Here is an 18,713-nt window from a genome sequence, read left to right on the forward strand (position 1 = left end):
ACACACCCATTCTCCACAGTAACTCCAAGCGGTTCTGGTACTGCCTGGTCCGTTTAGAGGACGATTGTCTGGCTGTCAGAAACATACAGACGACACAGAGATGGGCGTAACGTCCTGGAGTTGGGGGGCAGCGAAGAGAAGGGATCGTAGAGTCGGGGTGCAAAGTAGAACTTTTGAAAAGGGTGATCGGTGATGGAGAGATGAAGTGAAAAGTGTCAAAAACGTACTCGCCGGATGTTAGGGGTTTTAACCTGAGAGCAAGGTGAGCCCACTGAGCTTAGAAACCAAATGTGTGTCTTTTAGATACAGGCAGCATTCCAACAGAGATAAACCTCCTCCTCCAGCGCCCCCCACCCTCCCCTCACGCCCCCCGCTCCCCAATCTCTCCACCCACACCACGATGTGTCCCGCTAGCTCAAGTGTGTGTCGGAGGGAGGATGTGTTTACGTTTGACGGGGGTCTGCGCGCCCCGCACTACAACTTTGATTTGAAACACCCTGGAAGCACAAGAGCGAGCGTGGAGGGCCAACAGGCATGCCAGTCAAGACCATCGCGTTTGGAGTGAGTACCCATAAAACTTTTACGTTCGTTGTGTCTCGTCTGTCGATCTTGGCTCATCCTCTTCTTGTCTCTTCTCTCGGTGCTCTTCTGTCTCTGCTCAACTTTCAACATAAACTACAACACAGTTGAAGACGGTTTAGTTTTTGGCAGTTTTTGTTATCATTTCTCAACGTTAGCATCACACTGTCATTGATTTTCTGGAACTCCTGTTGTGTTATCAGTTTTAACTTGATCTTTAAAGTATATACTTTATTGAATATTGTTTTGATTGTTTAAGCGCTTTGTGACCCTGGTCTGGAAAAGCACTATATAAATAAAAAAATACTTACTTACTGTGTACTGTTGCTAAACTCATAGCAAGTTTAGTTAATGTTATCACTTTACCATCTATACTCTAAGCTAAACTATCACATAAAAACAGTACTTTAAGTTGATCTCATTGCAAACACTGTTCATCTGTCATTCGTGAGTCGATCCCATCGCGTCGCCCTCTGTTTATCTGTCTCATTAAACTGCGCCTCTCGCTGCAACATGGGAGGCGGTTTGATCGCCCGCGAGTATCTCTGAGACTTTTAATGAGTGTGTGTCCAAGATTAGTGTGTGAGGACTCGGGTGTGAGTTGTTGCTGTTCCACTCTTAATCTTGTTTTCGACTAGAGTTGTTGCTCTGTTTGAAGTTACAATGTCAACCAGGATTAGCTTGTCGTCAGTAGACGGAGAGGTCAACAAACCTTATAATGCTTCGATTAATGAGATTCTTCACTTGACACTTGGAGTTGGTTCATCTCTTCTTAAAACAGAGTTTGGGTCAAATGGGTTCAGAAGCAGATGATGTAAGGGAGAGAAATACACTTCTAAAGATGAACCTTCTTTTTTTTTTTCAACAACCTGTTTAAAGTACAAGAACATCTTTAATGTTTTATTAAGTAGCTTCTGCCGCCTTTGTTGTATGTATTCGCTGCATTTTCTACTGCAAAACTCAAAGCTTAGTTAAATCGACGCTGTCGTCGAAGATTCTTCAGCATTCGACCCAGTTCAGGTTGTTCTTGAGCAAATATATAGACAAAACTTTGAAGATCCAAATCAATTTAAACTTTGAAGACATATTTCAAAAGAGCTGCTTGCTAGATGTAGTCTTTTTTTTTCAATGTAAACTCCTACATCAACGTCAAGTAACTTTTAACCGTTGTGCAGCAATATTTAAACATGATGAAAGTTTTCGTAATTATCTTTTATACATTTAATTTTTAATTAACCAAAAAAAATCCTTATTAACTGTTTAATATCAAGAATCAGTTATAAAGGTGTTGTTTAGGATTAACTCGTGCTAGCTTGCTGCAGTAGAATAAAGTCGTGCTAAATAAGATGCTAGTAAGCACTATATGAAGTTACTAACTGGTTAATATGCAGTAAATAGACGTATGGATTTATGTTTATTAATGGTTTATGTTTGTTCTCTAAACTAAAGGGATTTGAAAACAAAATAGTAGAATGCTTGGAACAAAGGCGTGTCATAATAGAGTGAAAAGAATATAGGTACGGAGTCGTCTTAGCTTGAAAACACAAAGAAACAACTTCTTTGTATCTTGAAAAAATTCCAGGGTTAGATCAGGATGGAAGCAAATCATGTTCGTCCTGATATGATGCACTGCTCCCAGAAAAAAAGAGGCGGAGAAAAGGAAGCAGAAACGGTAACTTCCGCTAAGAGTAACAAAGATGAACATACTTAGACGTGAATCCGTGGAAGAAGAGCGCAGACAAAGCGAGCGCCAGTAGGGGTGGATTTGGGAGTTTGATGACGAGGCCGACAGATCGAGACGGGTTCGGAAAGGGTTACAGACGGAACGACATAGAGATGATCACAGACATTTGGACTTTCTGGACTTAAAGATGAACGATGCACTTTGCTTCATACAGTGGTAGGTAACACATGAATTATTGGAAGTGACCAACATTTCGTATTGTTCACGTCTGTCTGATAAAAGAACAGAATGAAGGTAGATCCTGTGTCTTCATAGGTTTGTGGTTTTAACTTGAATTTAAAATAATAATAACCTCTTGTTCTTTCCCCCCCGCAACAGTAAATTTGGTTAAAAAGAGACAAAAGCTTTGGAACGATCTTCCTTTCTCTCTGTGTTTGATGGAGTCTACTGACTCCTTCAAGAAACATCTTAAGACATTCTTATTCATGCAGGCTTTTCCTTGATTTTCTGGAACTCCTGTGTTGTTCTCAGTGTTATCTTGATCTTTTAAGAATATATTTTATTGAGTATTGTTTAAGCGCTTTGTGACCCTGGTCTGGAAAAGTGCTATAAATGACTTACTTACTTACATTTTATTCTGTGACCTCCTTTCTTTTTAAAAATTTCAAGCAACTTCGAAAGCAGCCATAATGACTTTAAATCAAGTTAACAGATTGTTGTGTTCTTACATTGGCTCAAAGCTAAGCTGTTACTATCCTAGGTAGCAAACATCAAATGTTTTAGAGACAAATAGCTTTTATGAGACAAAGATCTAGTTTTTTCATGTCTTCCAATTGATACCATCTACATTTGATATCTACTGGTTGAATAGAAAACAACATTTAACAGCATTAATTGTCTCTTTAGCCCATAATCTGAAGGGAATCACTAGCCAGAATATAAGAGTCAGAGTAGAAACTACAGGTAAACATGAAAGTAGTTGTTAATTTTTAAATATATTCGCCATTTTGTTTTACAAATTTATGTTTCTGTACCCGTTGCCTTTTGTTCTTGAGTGTCTCTGTATGTATCTGGTGTAGCACCATCTATGAGCTCAGGTTATCACACTGGATTCAAGTCGCTTGAAACTAGGACAAAATTGGAAACAAAGTATAAGTTGAAAGCTTGTAGTTAAAGAAATAGAGCTATAGTCCACAGAATGTGTATCTAGGATGATCCTCAAGAACATCATGTCTGTCATTGTCTTCTTCTAGACGACCCTGTGATACACTCCTATCACGGACGGAATACCTCGACCGGATTTGAACGGTTGAAATATTGAAGTAAATATGGAAGTATACTTGGGTCCTTTATTTTCTTGATGGATGACCCCTGGCCACTTGTATATTATCCTTCTTCCTCTGGAGCGTTCTCTTCTGTATAATTACTGTGCCAGCATGTTCCCTATAACCTCATACAACTCTTCATCATCCCTCTACCCGATGGCTTTCACCCTCTTTGTCATCTCCACAAAAGGTCACAATAACCATGACAATCTCATCTACCGGCGTTGTGGCTGCAGCAGGCGCAGATATAAAAGGGACAATCGACACAAACAGTGGGGTACACAGAGATGGAGGCTCAGCGTGTGAGCGGGTAAATAATAAAAATGAGACATGACGCGTTGCCACAATTAAAGAATAAAAGCAGATGGACGGAGGGATTTACATACAGAATGTGTAGCCCGGGAATGTATTAGGTCGGTACCTATGCCTCGCTCTCTTCCTGGAGATGTGTCCAATGAGTGGTCCCGAGGGTCCCCGCCCCCCCATTTGCTGACCTCTCTTGTAGCAGGAAACAGTCGCTGTCTTCCTAACCTTTCCGGGCAGATAAATGCTCGGATGAAGGCCGGAGTGCAGAAAAGGACAGAGGGAAAATCAATTTCTGCAACAAATGGGAAGTCAGCAGAAATCACCAGTGAGATAGCTGTTCAAGTGCTGCAGGAATTTCCATATCAGCTTCTGGAAAATAAACTTTCTATGAGACCCTTTTTTATTGGTGTGAAGAACGATCGGTGGAGACGATTGATGGCAGGAGAAGTAGGTCTCCACATGCATGTGCTGCTTGTGTTCCCTCCGCAAATAGATGCAGGATTCTCCACACCTGGTGCTGCGACTGCACATTCATGTGTTCAGGAAAGATCGTTCCAGACCAGTGTGTGTCTACTAAAGACAAGACTGTCTGATTTTAAAAATCACTTCATGCAGGCGTCCTTGATGACCTTTAAGATGAGTTTTAAAGTAGCCAGAGTGATCTTGTAGCTGTGTTTAAGGAACTATCAAAGAATTATTTTACTCAAGTACGTGTGGCTTCTTCCCTTAACATACCTTGAAATACATATAAGATGACATCACAGCCCTCTTAAAAATATATATATTTTTATTTATTTTTGTATTTTCTAGATCCGACCTGGTCAAAGTGCAGTCTGTGGGCCACATGTGGTCCTTTGCCTGTATTTATGTGGACGAAAGCTAACCAAGAGCCCATCTTTTCATAATTATGTTAGTGTACATTATTTAATAGTAAAATAACTAAGTTCTTTAAGGAATTAATTACATTTTTTTTAATTTTCATAATTTTTATATTTACACGCATTTTAATCTTGACTTTTTGGCGACTATGTCCACCTTATTGTCTCTCAAAATTATTATTATTTGACATGAAGGTGTCTTTGAATCATATTTACATGGGTTTATATATAATAAAATGGTTTTTAGCTTACATTTATAATATCACGGTACAATTAGAGTATTTTTCCAACATTTTCCCATCATATAAAGACTCTTTGTCTTTGTCTATCTTCCTTTGAGACAAACCCTCGAGCCCATAATTGCCATAAATTAATATTTATCATTTTCATTTCACCTAACACATTGACATCTAGTTTCAAGTTAAATCCTTAAAGAAAAATCTAAATAAAACTATAGCAATCATAAACATATTGGAGGGTTTCCCTCCTAGTATTGATCATCCACATAAACACACTATTGATCACTAGACAATACGACCCCCCCCTGCAGGTACACGTCCAGCTCTCCAACACTGCAGTCAACCAGCGGAGGGGTGATGTCATTCTGTCTGTGCTGCAGCGTACAGAAGGGGGAGAGCGAGGGGGTGGGAGTAACACATGAGGGGTAGGGTGGGCTGAGAGCTGCGATAAGATAGAGAAATTATTTCAGTTATTCTGGGCCGTGATGCAACGTTAGAAAAGTGTCCACCCATGCCTGGGACTCTCGTCCAGTAAACGGTGTCTGTGTTTGTAAAGTAGTCGCTGTTAAGCGGTTTGTGTTTATGTTTTTCAACCCAAACGTGATGATTAATGGTCTGGCCGAGTCTGAAGCTAGTCAACCCTCAGTGGGAATAATCAGAGGACACCACGTTCATCTCAATCTTGCATAGAAACATGGCAGAAGATATTTTTATCACGTGTGTCCAGGTTCTGAGTAGTGTTGGGGTGTGGCTGGTTCATGGTTATCTTGCACGCACAGGCGAGTAAGGAGGTAGTTTAGATGTGAGGAGACACACATCTTTGTGGGACCCCCCAACAGGGCCCCCCAAGTCTGAAAGGAAAAAAGTGTTCCCATGTCGCCCCCAAACCACTGGTGCTATATGTGAAACTGCATCAGCTGTATTTGCTCCTTCCCTGATGATGGGATGTTTGCGGGGTCACCATGGCAGTCGGCAAACATCAATGTCTGCATACCAGGACCACAATGTGAAGACTCAACCTTTGCCTGGAACATCAGCTGCCTATTTTAGGATACACAGATAATCCAATGATGGTTTGTTGATATTTTCAAGTCATGAAGTATGGAAGGTTTCTTTTAATTAGTTACTATCATTTTAAAGTATTTTTGACTATACTTATATAAACAATAGTTTATCTTCTCATTATATTTGTACAAAAATTCAAAACTATTTCTGTTTTTACGTCAGACTTGTGTTGGACAGAATCTCTCGGACAAATGCTGACTCCTCTGATGTGACCAAACCTTCTGTTTTTTGGGAGCCGTAACTCTGGTGACAGGTGTGTGTGTGTGTGTGTTTAGAGCTTGACACACTACATAGGGGTCTTGAGGAAGGAGGTTTGTATCTCTGAAGTCAAGCTGAACTTAAGAAGGAACATTTTGAGAATGAAACACGGAAACATGGAGGAGAATGAAGAGTTGTCTGTGAGTAACCTTAACTGGATGTTGCAGCAATATTTTTTATATATTTTCAGTGAATATTCTGTTAGAAAATGCTCTTTTTTTAAACAATGGAATGGAAACTAGGGTGAAACTACAGGCGAAACTGTGCATTTATATGAAATTAACTTATTGAATGAATGAATATGTTTTTTTTTTAAACTTGTTGTTGTACAATAATCGGTCACTCTTTGCATGAAGAGTTGAATCAATCAACATCACGGATCAACAACATCACAGATTGATGATCAATCTCATCCACCAAAAAAAAGTATTTTACAGATGCTATTGAAGATGCAGCAAAACACCTCAAAGTTACAGCCTCTTGTTGAAGGTCCACCTGATACATCAGATGAAAATGTTCTGTTCTGCAAACACTATCAATTCAATACTGTATACACAGCCATAAGTATCCAACTGTGCCATGTGTTCACATCAAGCATGTGAACTCTCTCTTTAACCAGCGCGTCAGACGGGCTGCTGTGAAACCAGGAGCCAGTGATACTTGTGTGTGATTCTCAAGTCTGAATGTGTGTCGAACAATCACGGAGCTGGCAGTTCCACTGATGCCGTCGATCACAAGCGGAGAAAAAAAAGAAGGAGAGGATTATGTAAATGGCTTGTAAAGGTGGAGGGTTTGCCGCAGTGGAGTCTCCCTGTGGTTTCCCTTCAGTGGCTCTCTGCTGCATGAGTGATCCTGTTCCACAAACACCTCTGTCTGTCTGGGCAGGACATGACGCCTGCGGACACGAACAAAATGTAGACAAAACCTCTACAGGAGCCCAGAATTTACTCACCCCTGCCTACTCTTAACTGTCTACGATTCGGCTGCTCATCATGTGGCAAAAGAGCGTTCACTATTGACCCTTAACTCCTGTTTTTCTGGGGCCAAAAAGAAAAACCTAAATATAGATCTGGCCGACTGCACTGTCCAAACCCTCAAGAGAGGAGTTTAATTAGCGGGAAGAAATGTTCAAAGACTTCAACAAAAAGTAATAAATCATCTCCCTCTTCCTTTCCCTTTTCTACTGTCCACTTTACATTTCTCTCCCCCACCTGTCCTCCTCTTCCTCCCCCTTTCCTCTGTTTCCATTTTTTTTCCTTGTGTCTCTTTGCAGGCAGATGCTGGCAACAGTTTTCTCCGGGCAGCCCGGTCTGGCAACCTGGACAAGGCTCTGGATCACATCAAGAACGGCATCGACATCAACACAGCCAACCAGGTGAGAGGAAATCTCTCTCCCCCAGAGAGTTCAGCATGGGACAGAATGATAGAATAGAAATAATAATTCTTAAAAACACTCATTAAGACCTGGAGACACTGAAGCCTGAAGGTCAGTGAGGGAAACCGTTTCTATAAGAGCAGCCAAAAGATCAATAGAAAAAAGAAAGGTCGATATCAAACTATATCTTTTTAAAAACAGGTCATGAAAATGATGCACTTTCTTATTTTATAGAATACGTCAGAATACTGAAGGAAAAAAGATAAGATACTCAAAAACAAGTTGATCAACTTATTAATAAATGTATATTAACAACATTATTCATTAAACATGTTAAAAAAAAAGAAATACGCTTACAAAGGACACTAATTGGGAAAAGTTGATGTTTTTAAAGTAAATGATACATTTTAATTTTTTATGTAAGTAGTAAATATCAGTGAAAAAAAATGAATATAAGGTGACACCAGAATTAAAACCCAATATATATTAATTTAAGGTTCAACGGTTAAGAAAAACATTAAAAACCTGATCAAACATTTAAATATAGCCGGGAGTTAAAATAAAGGAAGAAGAAGGTTAAGTAATATTAAATAATAACACATAATTGAAATAGGTAACTCAATCGAAATTATAAATTGAATATATGTGTTTCAAAAATATATTAATATAAAGTAGGGTAGGGAAACGAGATTTGTAAGTCTTGTGTGTTGCCACTTGTATATTATATCAAATATGGCCACACTTGACATCAAATACGCATTTCTAAATTTCACACAAGCATCATTTAATGTAAACATCTTTTTTTATACCTATGTTGACAACTGAACATGCATGCTGAGGCTGATCGGTGGCTGGTGGCGGCTGTAGGGGATCTCAGGTTCTGGAGAGAATCTGTTAAATCCACCCAGAGACTCTCCTCTGCCACGACTCCCCCCCATCATCCCTCCCATGATTGTTCCACCATTTCCAGTGAGAGGCGGAATTAGTCGCCTCCAGCCACTGAGCTCAGCCAAAAACTGAATCTGTGTGCCGGAGAGATTACAACAGCTCATTAATCTAACTTAGTCATGGTTTCTTGTTCAAGTCCGCGTAGACTGTCCTCAGAATTTCTGGCAATTACTGCTGGTAAATCGTGTGTCAGCGTTTCTATGACGCCTATTTATGGCTTTCACGGGGGCAACAACCGCTTCTTTATGATGCGTACAGTAGCTTTTTGACCGTGTAAACGCCGCCATGGTGATGGACGAGGAGCCGAGGGACACGTGTGGAACTAAAACGTACTATTCAACAGTTAATGCTGACTTTTTAGAGACATTATAATGGCTAGTTTAAGGTGCCGAACATTTCTTAAAGAGAACAAAGTCTATAAAAACCAATATAAATATTGAGCTACTAAATCTCAAGTTGTATTTTAGCGTTGGCTAAAAAAATATTTCAATATTCTCACGTTGAATAGAAATATTTTCACACTGTGGATTTGTAAAGACAAATACAAGAGTGATACTTACTTTTTAAGTAGCTATGATTCTACTCTAGGTTTACCAGCATTGTTGCCAAAATTCTATCCAAATGTCATTGTGAGGTTCAAAATGACGTTATAATGTCAATGTTACTAACACAACGGTGAGTCTGTAACCCCTCGAACCGCGCCGGTTGTTCTAAGTTTTGTGCTCGTCCACATTGACCCGCGACACTTCCCTCTCACTTCATGCTTGTTCCTTTTCTTTTGCCTCATCAGCCCCCCCGCCCTGTTGTTCCTCTGTTTGCAGTAGAGTGATGGTGTGCTGTGGTCTCTCCACTCAGAGGAATAATATCAGTGGTGTGGGAAAGGTCCAACCTCACATGTCCTGTGCGGCTGAAGGAAGGCTGTGTGAGGTCAGACCTATCCCACACGGCTTGTATTCTTCCTAGACACGAGGCTGCCATCTCCCTCCGTCCTCCTCACACCATCCGATGAAAATGTTCTGATCATTTTAAAAATATACTTTTTGGCTGATGAACGCTCTGGTTTGGCATGTTGGTGTAAGTATCTGTGCTCGGATGACTGCTTCAAGTCTTTGCATGGCACATAACCGATGTGTATTTGTGGATGCATGGCTTTACCAAAAAAAACAAGGGGTGTTTTTGTTAAAATGAGGGGCCTTCCGTTTGAGGTCTTCTCTGCTCTCTCACTCAGAATGGGCTCAACGGGCTTCACCTGGCCTCTAAAGAAGGCCACGTCAAAATGGTGCTGGAACTGCTCCACAATGGAATCGTACTGGAGACCACCACAAAGGTAACATATAAGTTTGACTTGAAGAAGAAGAACTCTCAAGTTAATATTTTAATTCCTCACTATGAAGCAGGCTTGACACCTGAACATCCAAACTCCTTCACGTTAGTGGGTCTGAGACGGCGCTTGCATTCATTTCCATTTTGGCCAAAGTAATTAGATGACTTTTTAAAGCTTCTATGTAGAGAAATCCAACAAAAGCCTTTCACTCTCTTTACATTTTCATCCTTCCTAAAAACCTTCCTTAGTTTTCCTGTAGAATGACTGAAGTTTTCTTAGGACAACCGAGACATATCTCTCAAGCCCGTCTTGGATATTCTATCTCTAAATCAGATAGTACTAGACCGCCATGCCAAGGAGGAATCCAGAAAACATCCAGACTAGCTGAAAATCAATCACCTGGTTCCTCTCCTATTGCCACAGGAGCAGTGGACGTCTCTACAAAATGGCCAAGCTCCTTTTACACAGATAATACTGTAGATAAATACACCTAAACCTTTCAGATCACAATCCTATTATTTCAATCATTTTGTTGGTCCTAGTTTATGCTTAAACTGAAACCTTTCACCAGTTAAACAGATAATACAATCTGAGTTTGAAGTAGGATCGTCAAATTCGGAATCATGAATGGCTTATCTTGTGTGTCACAGAAAGGGAACACTGCCTTGCACATTGCAGCCCTGGCAGGTCAGGAACAAGTGGTCGCTGAGCTGGTTAACTACGGGGCCAACGTCAACGCTCAGTCTCAGGTGAGGCTCTCGTGGTGACGGGTAAAACACGGAGGCGAAAATCTGCCGACGAATCATTGTAACGATGTTGGCGGTGACGTCTGTGTCCTTGTTGAAATATTCATGTTCTTTTTATCTGTACATCCTCATCTGTCGATTTCTTTCTCTCTCTCTCCTATTTGCTTCTGCTGCTGCTGCCGCCGTGGTCTTTGTGTATGTGCGCTTTGGTGTGTGCGTCTTCCTGAGACAGAAAGGTTTCAGTCCACTCTACATGGCTGCACAAGAAAACCATCTAGAGGTTGTGAAGTTTCTTCTGGAGAACGGAGCCAATCAGAGCATTCCAACTGAGGTACCAAAGGAAAAGAGGCTCTTTAAATCATTAATCCTTGAATTCCTCCTTCTCTTCCTGCTGATCCGGACTTGTGTCTATCCATTGTGTTCCGTTGTCATGAGCTTTTTTTTTTTCTTCCGTCTTTGAACTCTTCTCCCTGTGGGTCCCTCTCTTCTTCTGACAGTCTTCTCTCCGCCACAGGATGGGTTCACTCCTCTGGCCGTGGCTCTTCAGCAGGGTCACGAAAACGTTGTTGCCTTGCTTATCAACTACGGCACAAAAGGAAAAGTCCGTCTCCCGGCATTGCACATCGCGGCTCGCAATGATGACACCCGGACGGCTGCCGTGCTCCTGCAGAACGATCCCAACGCGGATGTGCTTAGCAAGGTGTGATAGCGAAGCCTTATCAGAAGCCATATCGATACCTTTTCATGAGTTTGTGTGAATCTCTAAAAGAGAATCAAATATCTATACAACCCATGTTGCAGAGTCATTGCGAATATAAATATATAATTTTAATTAGAAGATGAATGCCTTAAAATGGCACTGGTTTCATGGAGTGACTATTCCTAAAAGGCTTTAAATAAACATAGCATTGTTTCGGCAGACTGGATTCACGCCTCTGCACATCGCTGCACATTATGAAAATTTGAATGTCGCTCAGCTGCTACTCAACAGAGGAGCCAACGTCAACTTTACCCCAAAAGTGAGACATTAAGGATCATACTTGCTCCCTGCATTTAAATAAGTTGTATACCAAATATTTGGTCTTTCCACAGAACGGTATTACTCCTTTGCACATCGCAGCCAGGAGAGGGAACGTGATAATGGTTCGGCTGCTTTTGGACCGGGGTGCACAAATAGATGCCAAGACCAAGGTCTACTAAATCTTCTTAAGTAACTGCCCAAGTTAATCTTTTTCTCCTAAATCACTACGTTGAATCTTCTTTCAGGATGAACTCACACCTCTACATTGTGCAGCAAGAAACGGTCACGTGAGGATCATTGAGATCCTTCTTGATCATGGAGCTCCGATTCAGGCGAAAACCAAGGTACTACACCAAAGGTTAAGCATATCACGGCCAGGCTGAGGGTTCTTTTTTAACATCTGCGCTCTATGTTGTCTACAGAATGGTTTATCGCCGATCCACATGTCAGCACAGGGCGACCACATGGACTGTGTCAAGCAGCTACTGCAGTACAATGCGGAGATTGATGACATTACAATGGACCACCTCACACCGTTGCACGTCGCTGCTCACTGTGGTCACCACCGCATGGCCAAAGTCCTTCTGGACAAAGGAGCGAAACCCAATTCTCGAGCGCTGGTCAGTGGCACCCATCAACCAATACATAGTATTTGGTTTTTCCTTTTTCTAACCAAAGTTGTACGAAACTCGCAGAACGGCTTCACACCTCTACACATCGCTTGTAAAAAGAACCACCTACGTGTGATGGATCTGCTGCTCAAACATTCAGCGTCATTAGAGGCTGTGACTGAGGTAACAAAGCTAGATACAATCCCATGATCCTCAAAATACAATCCCTTTTCTCACACACACCTCTTTCAGTCTGGCCTGACCCCCCTGCATGTGGCGTCCTTCATGGGTCACCTGAACATTGTAAAGATCCTGCTGCAGAAAGGAGCATCACCCAGTGCTTCGAATGTGGTGAGTTCATGAAGTCAGAAGACAAGTCATTATTTTTGCTACCGCTGTAAAGCTATTTTTCTGTGTGGTAATAGAAAGTGGAGACTCCGCTTCACATGGCGTCGAGGGCGGGACACTTCGAGGTGGCAGAGTTTTTACTGCAGAATGCTGCTCCAGTCGACGCAAAAGCTAAGGTGAAGATTTCGTTCTCTCTTTGAGTTCCTATTTTCAAGCTTGAAGGCCTACTATAAAAATACTTTGTATGTCCTCCTCACCCTTCCCAGGATGACCAGACACCTTTACATTGTGCTTCACGAATGGGTCACAAAGAGCTGGTGAAGCTTCTCCTAGAGCACAAGGCCAAACCAAACTCCACCACCACCGCCGGACACACGCCTCTCCACATCGCAGCCCGTGAGGGTCACGTTCACACAGTCCGGATCCTGCTGGACATGGAGGCCCAGCAGACTAAGATGACCAAGGTAGCAGATTCAAGTTGTTTTGCCTGGAGTGGCCTCAGAAGGTCACATCTTCTCTTCTCTCCGGGCTCCTGCAGAAAGGTTTTACTCCACTACACGTAGCCTCCAAGTATGGGAAGGTGGACGTTGCGGAGCTGTTGCTGGAGCGAGGAGCTAACCCAAATGCTGCAGGGAAGGTAGGAACACAATGGGATTCCTCACTGGAGATCGTGAGTGTGTGACATGTGTCTTCTCCTTCAGAATGGTCTGACTCCGCTACATGTCGCCGTGCACCACAACAACCTAGACGTGGTCAATCTGTTGGTCAGCAAGGGCGGCTCGCCACACAGTGCAGCGAGGGTACGATACACTTTTAATTTCAGGAGATTCACGGATGTCACTGATCAAAGTGTGCGTTCTACAGAATGGCTACACTGCCCTTCACATCGCCTCGAAGCAGAACCAGGTGGAGGTCGCCAACAGCCTTCTACAACACGGGGCGTCAGCCAACGCAGAGTCTCTCCAGGGAGTGACGCCGCTTCACCTGGCCTCGCAGGAGGGCAGACCCGACATGGTCTCGCTGCTCATTTCCAAACAGGCCAACGTCAACCTCGGTAACAAGGTCAGAAGACAATCCAGACAAACTTTAATTCTCAACTGTTCTTTTAACCATAATATATTCTTTACATTAAAGTCAGTTCCATCAGCTGGTCTGTTTAAGTGACCCCCCTTTTCTCTTGCTCTCCTGACCCTCAGAGTGGACTGACACCGCTCCACCTAGTGGCCCAGGAAGGTCATGTTGGGATTGCGGATATACTGGTGAAACAAGGAGCCTCAGTGTATGCTGCCACACGTGTAAGGCTTCACGCACAAAACTATAACTACTGTCATGTTTGAAGCCACATCAACTGTTAACAATGAATAAATGTGTAATCATCCAGAACCGATCACATTTCACAAAGCTCTGAAATGTTTGGCTTTTCACAAATAAGTTGTTAAAAAAAAAAATCTCGACACGTCCTGTTCTCCCCAGACACCCTACACATGATTTTTTTTCATAATGAAGGTCAAGAAGATGGTAAAATGAATACCAAGCTGCTGTTCTTTTTCCTTGAATCCTCAGATGGGTTACACTCCTCTACATGTCGCCTGCCACTATGGAAACATCAAGATGGTGAAATTCCTCTTACAGCAACAAGCCAACGTCAACAGCAAAACAAGAGTGAGTTTTAATTGATAACATTTTAGCAGAAACAAAGGAGGAGCTAAAGCATGAAACCAAGAGTATATGCTTAAAGCACATGCTTCCATGCGACAACCAATGTCAGGACAAAATCTAGGAGGATTAGATGTAATAAAAATGAGTTTAGGTTTTATCGATTAATGGTGTGTCCAAAACCTGACCTGGGGACCAGATGTGGCCCTTGAGAAGGTTTCATGGGTACCATGAGCTCTAAACCTGTATTATTTGACCAGAGAGTGACACATTTAAAAAGAAATGTAACACAATTTTTAATGACAAGATGCCATGAGTAATATAATAATAATTCCCTTATGCGGATCGCAGGGGGGCTGGAGCCCGTCCCAGTTTGAATGTTGATGCCAAATCCTTAATGCTTTTGTCCTAATCGTTAAGAAGTTCTGAACTCGGTCTTAAACTAGGTAAAGAATAAAGTGTCTTGTATTTTGAGCTTCTGATGATATCGCTGCTCACTTACGGCACCAACTTTTTTTCACTTTTTCAAATGTGACCCTCCTCGGAATATGTGGGAGACTCTGGTCTAAAGTAATAGGAAAAGTAAAGAGGAGAGTCAGGCACAGTGGAGAAGACTGACATAGGTGATATTGGTTACATTATTAGGTACTGCAATATCCGTGTTTCCCTACTAGAGCGAACACTTGACGATCGTTAAAAGCCATTTTACAATGTATTTAAGAAGTCATTACAAGACAAATGTTTGCCTACGACTGCACCAAAGCTTTATCAACAGCTTGTAGAGTTGTCGAATGAAAGAATGACTGTTGTTTCCTCCAGCTGGGCTACACTCCTCTGCACCAGGCGGCCCAGCAGGGACACACAGATATTGTTACACTGTTGCTGAAGCACGGAGCCCAGCCTAACGAAACCACCACGGTGAGGACTTCAACCCCTTAATTTCCTTCAGTGATCTACGACAATGTTCACACGTGAATTCTGCTATCTTCCTCAGAACGGTACATCAGCACTTGCCATTGCAAAGAGACTCGGCTACATCTCTGTGATCGACGTCCTGAAGCTGGTCACCGAGGAGACCGTTTCCATGGTGCCTGAACCCGCCTCTGATTAGTCACATCTGAAGACAAAATTCTTATTCTTATCATGCTGTTTTGATTCTCCTCACCGCAGACCACCACGGAGAAACACCGGATGAGCTTCCCGGAAACAGTGGATGAGATTCTCGACGTGTCGGAGGACGAAGGTACTACTTTACTTCTCGGTCCGTCAACGCGGAAAACATTTAATTGCAGGGAAGTCGTTACTTTAAATCGTAGAACAAGATAAATACAATTCTTGAACTTTTTGCCTTTTTTTAGGGATTGCACAGCTCACTTTAGGTATGAATGTCTCTTTGTCTCTTCGTGGCATTCATAGGTGGTTGTTTTAAAAGTTTGTTGTGACATTTCAAGCCACTTTCTCCATCTTCTGCTGCCTCACAATGTTTTTTGGCTACAATCTGCTGCTTATTGTCACTATGGCTCTCATCAGCATGGGTTTTTACACCAGAACATACAGAGTTAACACTAACTTACTCATGAACTAACTTGTTCATACACACACGGATCCCCCAAAGACATTGTTCCAAAATGGTTCCCTCTGTAACTATTGCCAGTTTATCTCCCTCCCAAGTTAGTGAGCTCCAGCATGGTTTGAGCTTTTTAAAACAAATGATCTTATCGTAAATTAACTTATTTAATTACAACTTAAAACCTGTTTAGCTTACTTTAGATTAGCTATTTGTCTTGATTCTTGCTGTTCTTAGCTTTACTTTACATGATGTTTAATAAACATGCTATGTTTTGAATAAGCTTCAGTTACTGTTAATATAAACAAGGATTAAAATCTGCTCCTGTGGAACCTCTTATAGTGTTTTCATTAACAAATGCAGAATAGTCTGTCGCATTTTAAAAATATATACAAACATAAAAATATGTTCTAGGATCATAAACTTTAAATCAGTCTTTTAAAGCGAAATGACATCAGATTGAACAAGTAGATTTCTGGCGCCCCCCAGTGATAGAACAGCGTAATTGCATTGTCATGAAAACTCCAGCATCATAGCCTGGGTTCGCATGTGCATTTGTAACAAGGTGTTGTGTTGGTATGTGGCTTTGAAAAATCTTTCTTAGTACTTCAGCAACTATGAAAAATGTATGCAAATGCTGTTTCCAACCCACTGCCAGATCACAGTTTCGCAGTCATGAGGCAAATCACAGGCAAAAGGACATAGTAAAAAGCATAGTTAATGTTTTACTGCAAATGTATACTGAATGAAAGAAACACTTACGTTATTGAGTGTTTGCACTGCATGTTCACACTTAGTGACCCAGTCTCGTCTCCACTCGCCACTTCTCGACTTCATTGCTCTGCTTATGTTTCAAACTGTGTGTAACTGTTTCACAGTATTGGGTGTAGACGTTATGTGCAGCTCTGTTTGTGGAATTCTTCTGGTATCTTAGTCGATGTTCAACTTTTTTTTCTGACTAATCAGATAGTTTGTTCTGTCAACTGAATCAGAACGCTGACATGAACCCGTTTTATTCTGTCCAACTCTGTTGCTGTGTGGAGTCGCTCAATGTTCCATCTCACCTGTCTAATTTTCTAAGCCTCACTTTTATCTCCCGATTATTTGGGGGTCACCACATTGCCTAATCTTCTAACTTCATTCTTTTCTTTCTCTTCTCTTCCCCTTTTCGCTGTTTGACCAACCTGACCACGGTGTGTTCGCTCTCTTTGGCATGTTGTTCTCTGAAGGAGAGGAGCTCCTGGGGACCGAAGGGGCCAGGTACATGAAGATGGATGACATGAAAGACCATGATGACGATTTCCTCTCCCCCAAGAAATCACTGGAGTACGAGAGAGGGCTGGGCACAGCGTAAGGGGGGCTGGGAAGTGGGGGAGAGAGCTGGTAGATGATTGGTGCATAGATTTTGGGGGGGGGCACCGTAGACACTCACCAACACCAGCCATCAACACTCAAATTGAAGGAACGTCACGAATCTGATAGGGTTGTTTTTTTTGCCACAGAAATTACTCACCAGCAATTCCCAGGATTCCTCGTGTTTCTCCAGAGACGGTCAACCTGAAAGAACACGAGATGGATCAGGTACAGTTGAACTGGATTGCTATTATCTATCTGACGTGCTGGTCAATAAACTGTGGTTCTCCCGCAGCAACACACTCCACTCCCACTGCCCAAAGAATACGATGAGGACTCGTTGATCCCCAGCAGCCCTGCGACCGAGACCTCAGACAACGTCAGCCCAGTAGCCAGTCCCATTCACACCGGGTAATCTAAAACCTCCTACACAGCCTGTGGCAGATTTTGGGTTCGGATTGTTTTCACGAACACTTGAATGTGCATCAACAGGTTTCTGGTCAGCTTCATGGTGGACGCCCGTGGGGGGTCAATGCGAGGGAGCAGACATAATGGACTGAGAGTCATTATACCGCCAAGGACCTGTGCGGCACCGACCCGCATCACCTGTCGCCTGGTTAAGCCCCAAAAACTGACCAGTCCTCCTCCTCTGGTGGAGGGGGAAGGTTTAGCCAGTAGAATCATCTCCCTTGGTCCAGCTAGCATGCAGTTCCTGGGGTGAGAGTTGTTACTAGGCAGACCAGAAACAAGCCAGCTCGCTCATCATTTATGTAAACATTACTTTAAAAGTGTAGACTCATCAAATCATCTACGTATGTTTTAGACTGTGGGAAGAAACTATAGTACCTGGGGTTCCCTACACAAGAACATACGCGCGGAAAGAATAGAAGCAAACCTGTGAATCAACACTACACTATTAGGGGTGTCAATATGGTGATATATTGCAACTTTTTCATAATGCTTTTTTTTTTATTTACAATTAACATTCAAGCATTCAAGGTGTGTTCATTTTGGGCTTGCAATTAAACTTCCGGCCGCTAGATGGCAGCGGTCATTACGTCATCCGCACCTAAATAAACTTTGAAATTCCTAGAGACGCCAACAATGACTGAGGATGAGGTGATACAGTCGACTCCAGCAGCTTTTAAAGCTGATGTTTGGACATATTTTAAAACAAATGAAAACAACTACGACTTTGTAAAGAGTCATGTGGTCTGTAAATTTTGCAAAACTCGAGTCAAGTACTCAACAATACTACAAATATATCCTTGTTGATAAACTATATCAATACAGCCAAATATATCCTATTGTGCCTGTATTATGATACGTATCGCCAGATTCTTGCCAATACACACCCCTAGTAACCATGTAACATTTTTAGATGTTTGTGTTAATGAAAACAAAGCATGACAAGTTTCCCAGAGGCCACC

At 42.1% G+C, this 18,713-nt stretch overlaps 1 protein-coding gene across 12 annotated transcripts in view; it reads left to right on the forward strand.

Moving 5' to 3' along the window:
* Positions 1–18,713, forward strand: part of ank1a (ankyrin 1, erythrocytic a) — a 79,974-nt gene that overhangs the window by 45,672 nt on the left and 15,589 nt on the right. For 5 of the 12 annotated variants that reach the window (XM_087792682.1, XM_087792685.1, XM_087792684.1 and 2 more), the window contains 26 exons: positions 7,608–7,709; positions 9,886–9,984; positions 10,632–10,730; positions 10,960–11,058; positions 11,242–11,427; positions 11,648–11,746; positions 11,820–11,918; positions 11,994–12,092; positions 12,171–12,368; positions 12,444–12,542; positions 12,612–12,710; positions 12,785–12,883; positions 12,974–13,171; positions 13,246–13,344; positions 13,409–13,507; positions 13,572–13,769; positions 13,904–14,002; positions 14,271–14,369; positions 15,183–15,281; positions 15,358–15,450; positions 15,534–15,606; positions 15,722–15,742; positions 17,160–17,280; positions 17,433–17,511; positions 17,579–17,694; positions 17,776–18,000. In XM_087792682.1, coding sequence (XP_087648808.1) covers positions 7,608–7,709; positions 9,886–9,984; positions 10,632–10,730; positions 10,960–11,058; positions 11,242–11,427; positions 11,648–11,746; positions 11,820–11,918; positions 11,994–12,092; positions 12,171–12,368; positions 12,444–12,542; positions 12,612–12,710; positions 12,785–12,883; positions 12,974–13,171; positions 13,246–13,344; positions 13,409–13,507; positions 13,572–13,769; positions 13,904–14,002; positions 14,271–14,369; positions 15,183–15,281; positions 15,358–15,450; positions 15,534–15,606; positions 15,722–15,742; positions 17,160–17,280; positions 17,433–17,511; positions 17,579–17,694; positions 17,776–18,000 — 2,996 coding nt within the window. Of the gene's footprint in view, positions 1–431; positions 562–1,836; positions 2,480–7,607; positions 7,710–9,885; positions 9,985–10,631; positions 10,731–10,959; positions 11,059–11,241; positions 11,428–11,647; positions 11,747–11,819; positions 11,919–11,993; positions 12,093–12,170; positions 12,369–12,443; positions 12,543–12,611; positions 12,711–12,784; positions 12,884–12,973; positions 13,172–13,245; positions 13,345–13,408; positions 13,508–13,571; positions 13,770–13,903; positions 14,003–14,270; positions 14,370–15,182; positions 15,282–15,357; positions 15,451–15,533; positions 15,607–15,721; positions 15,743–17,159; positions 17,281–17,432; positions 17,512–17,578; positions 17,695–17,775; positions 18,001–18,713 lie in introns of those variants that run through there. The other 7 variants (XM_087792694.1, XM_087792695.1, XM_087792687.1 and 4 more) reach the window with 7 other exon arrangements.

This window comes from Callionymus lyra, chromosome 1 (genome assembly GCF_982586985.1).
Source record: "Callionymus lyra chromosome 1, fCalLyr1.hap1.1, whole genome shotgun sequence".
NCBI lineage: Eukaryota > Metazoa > Chordata > Actinopteri > Syngnathiformes > Callionymidae > Callionymus > Callionymus lyra.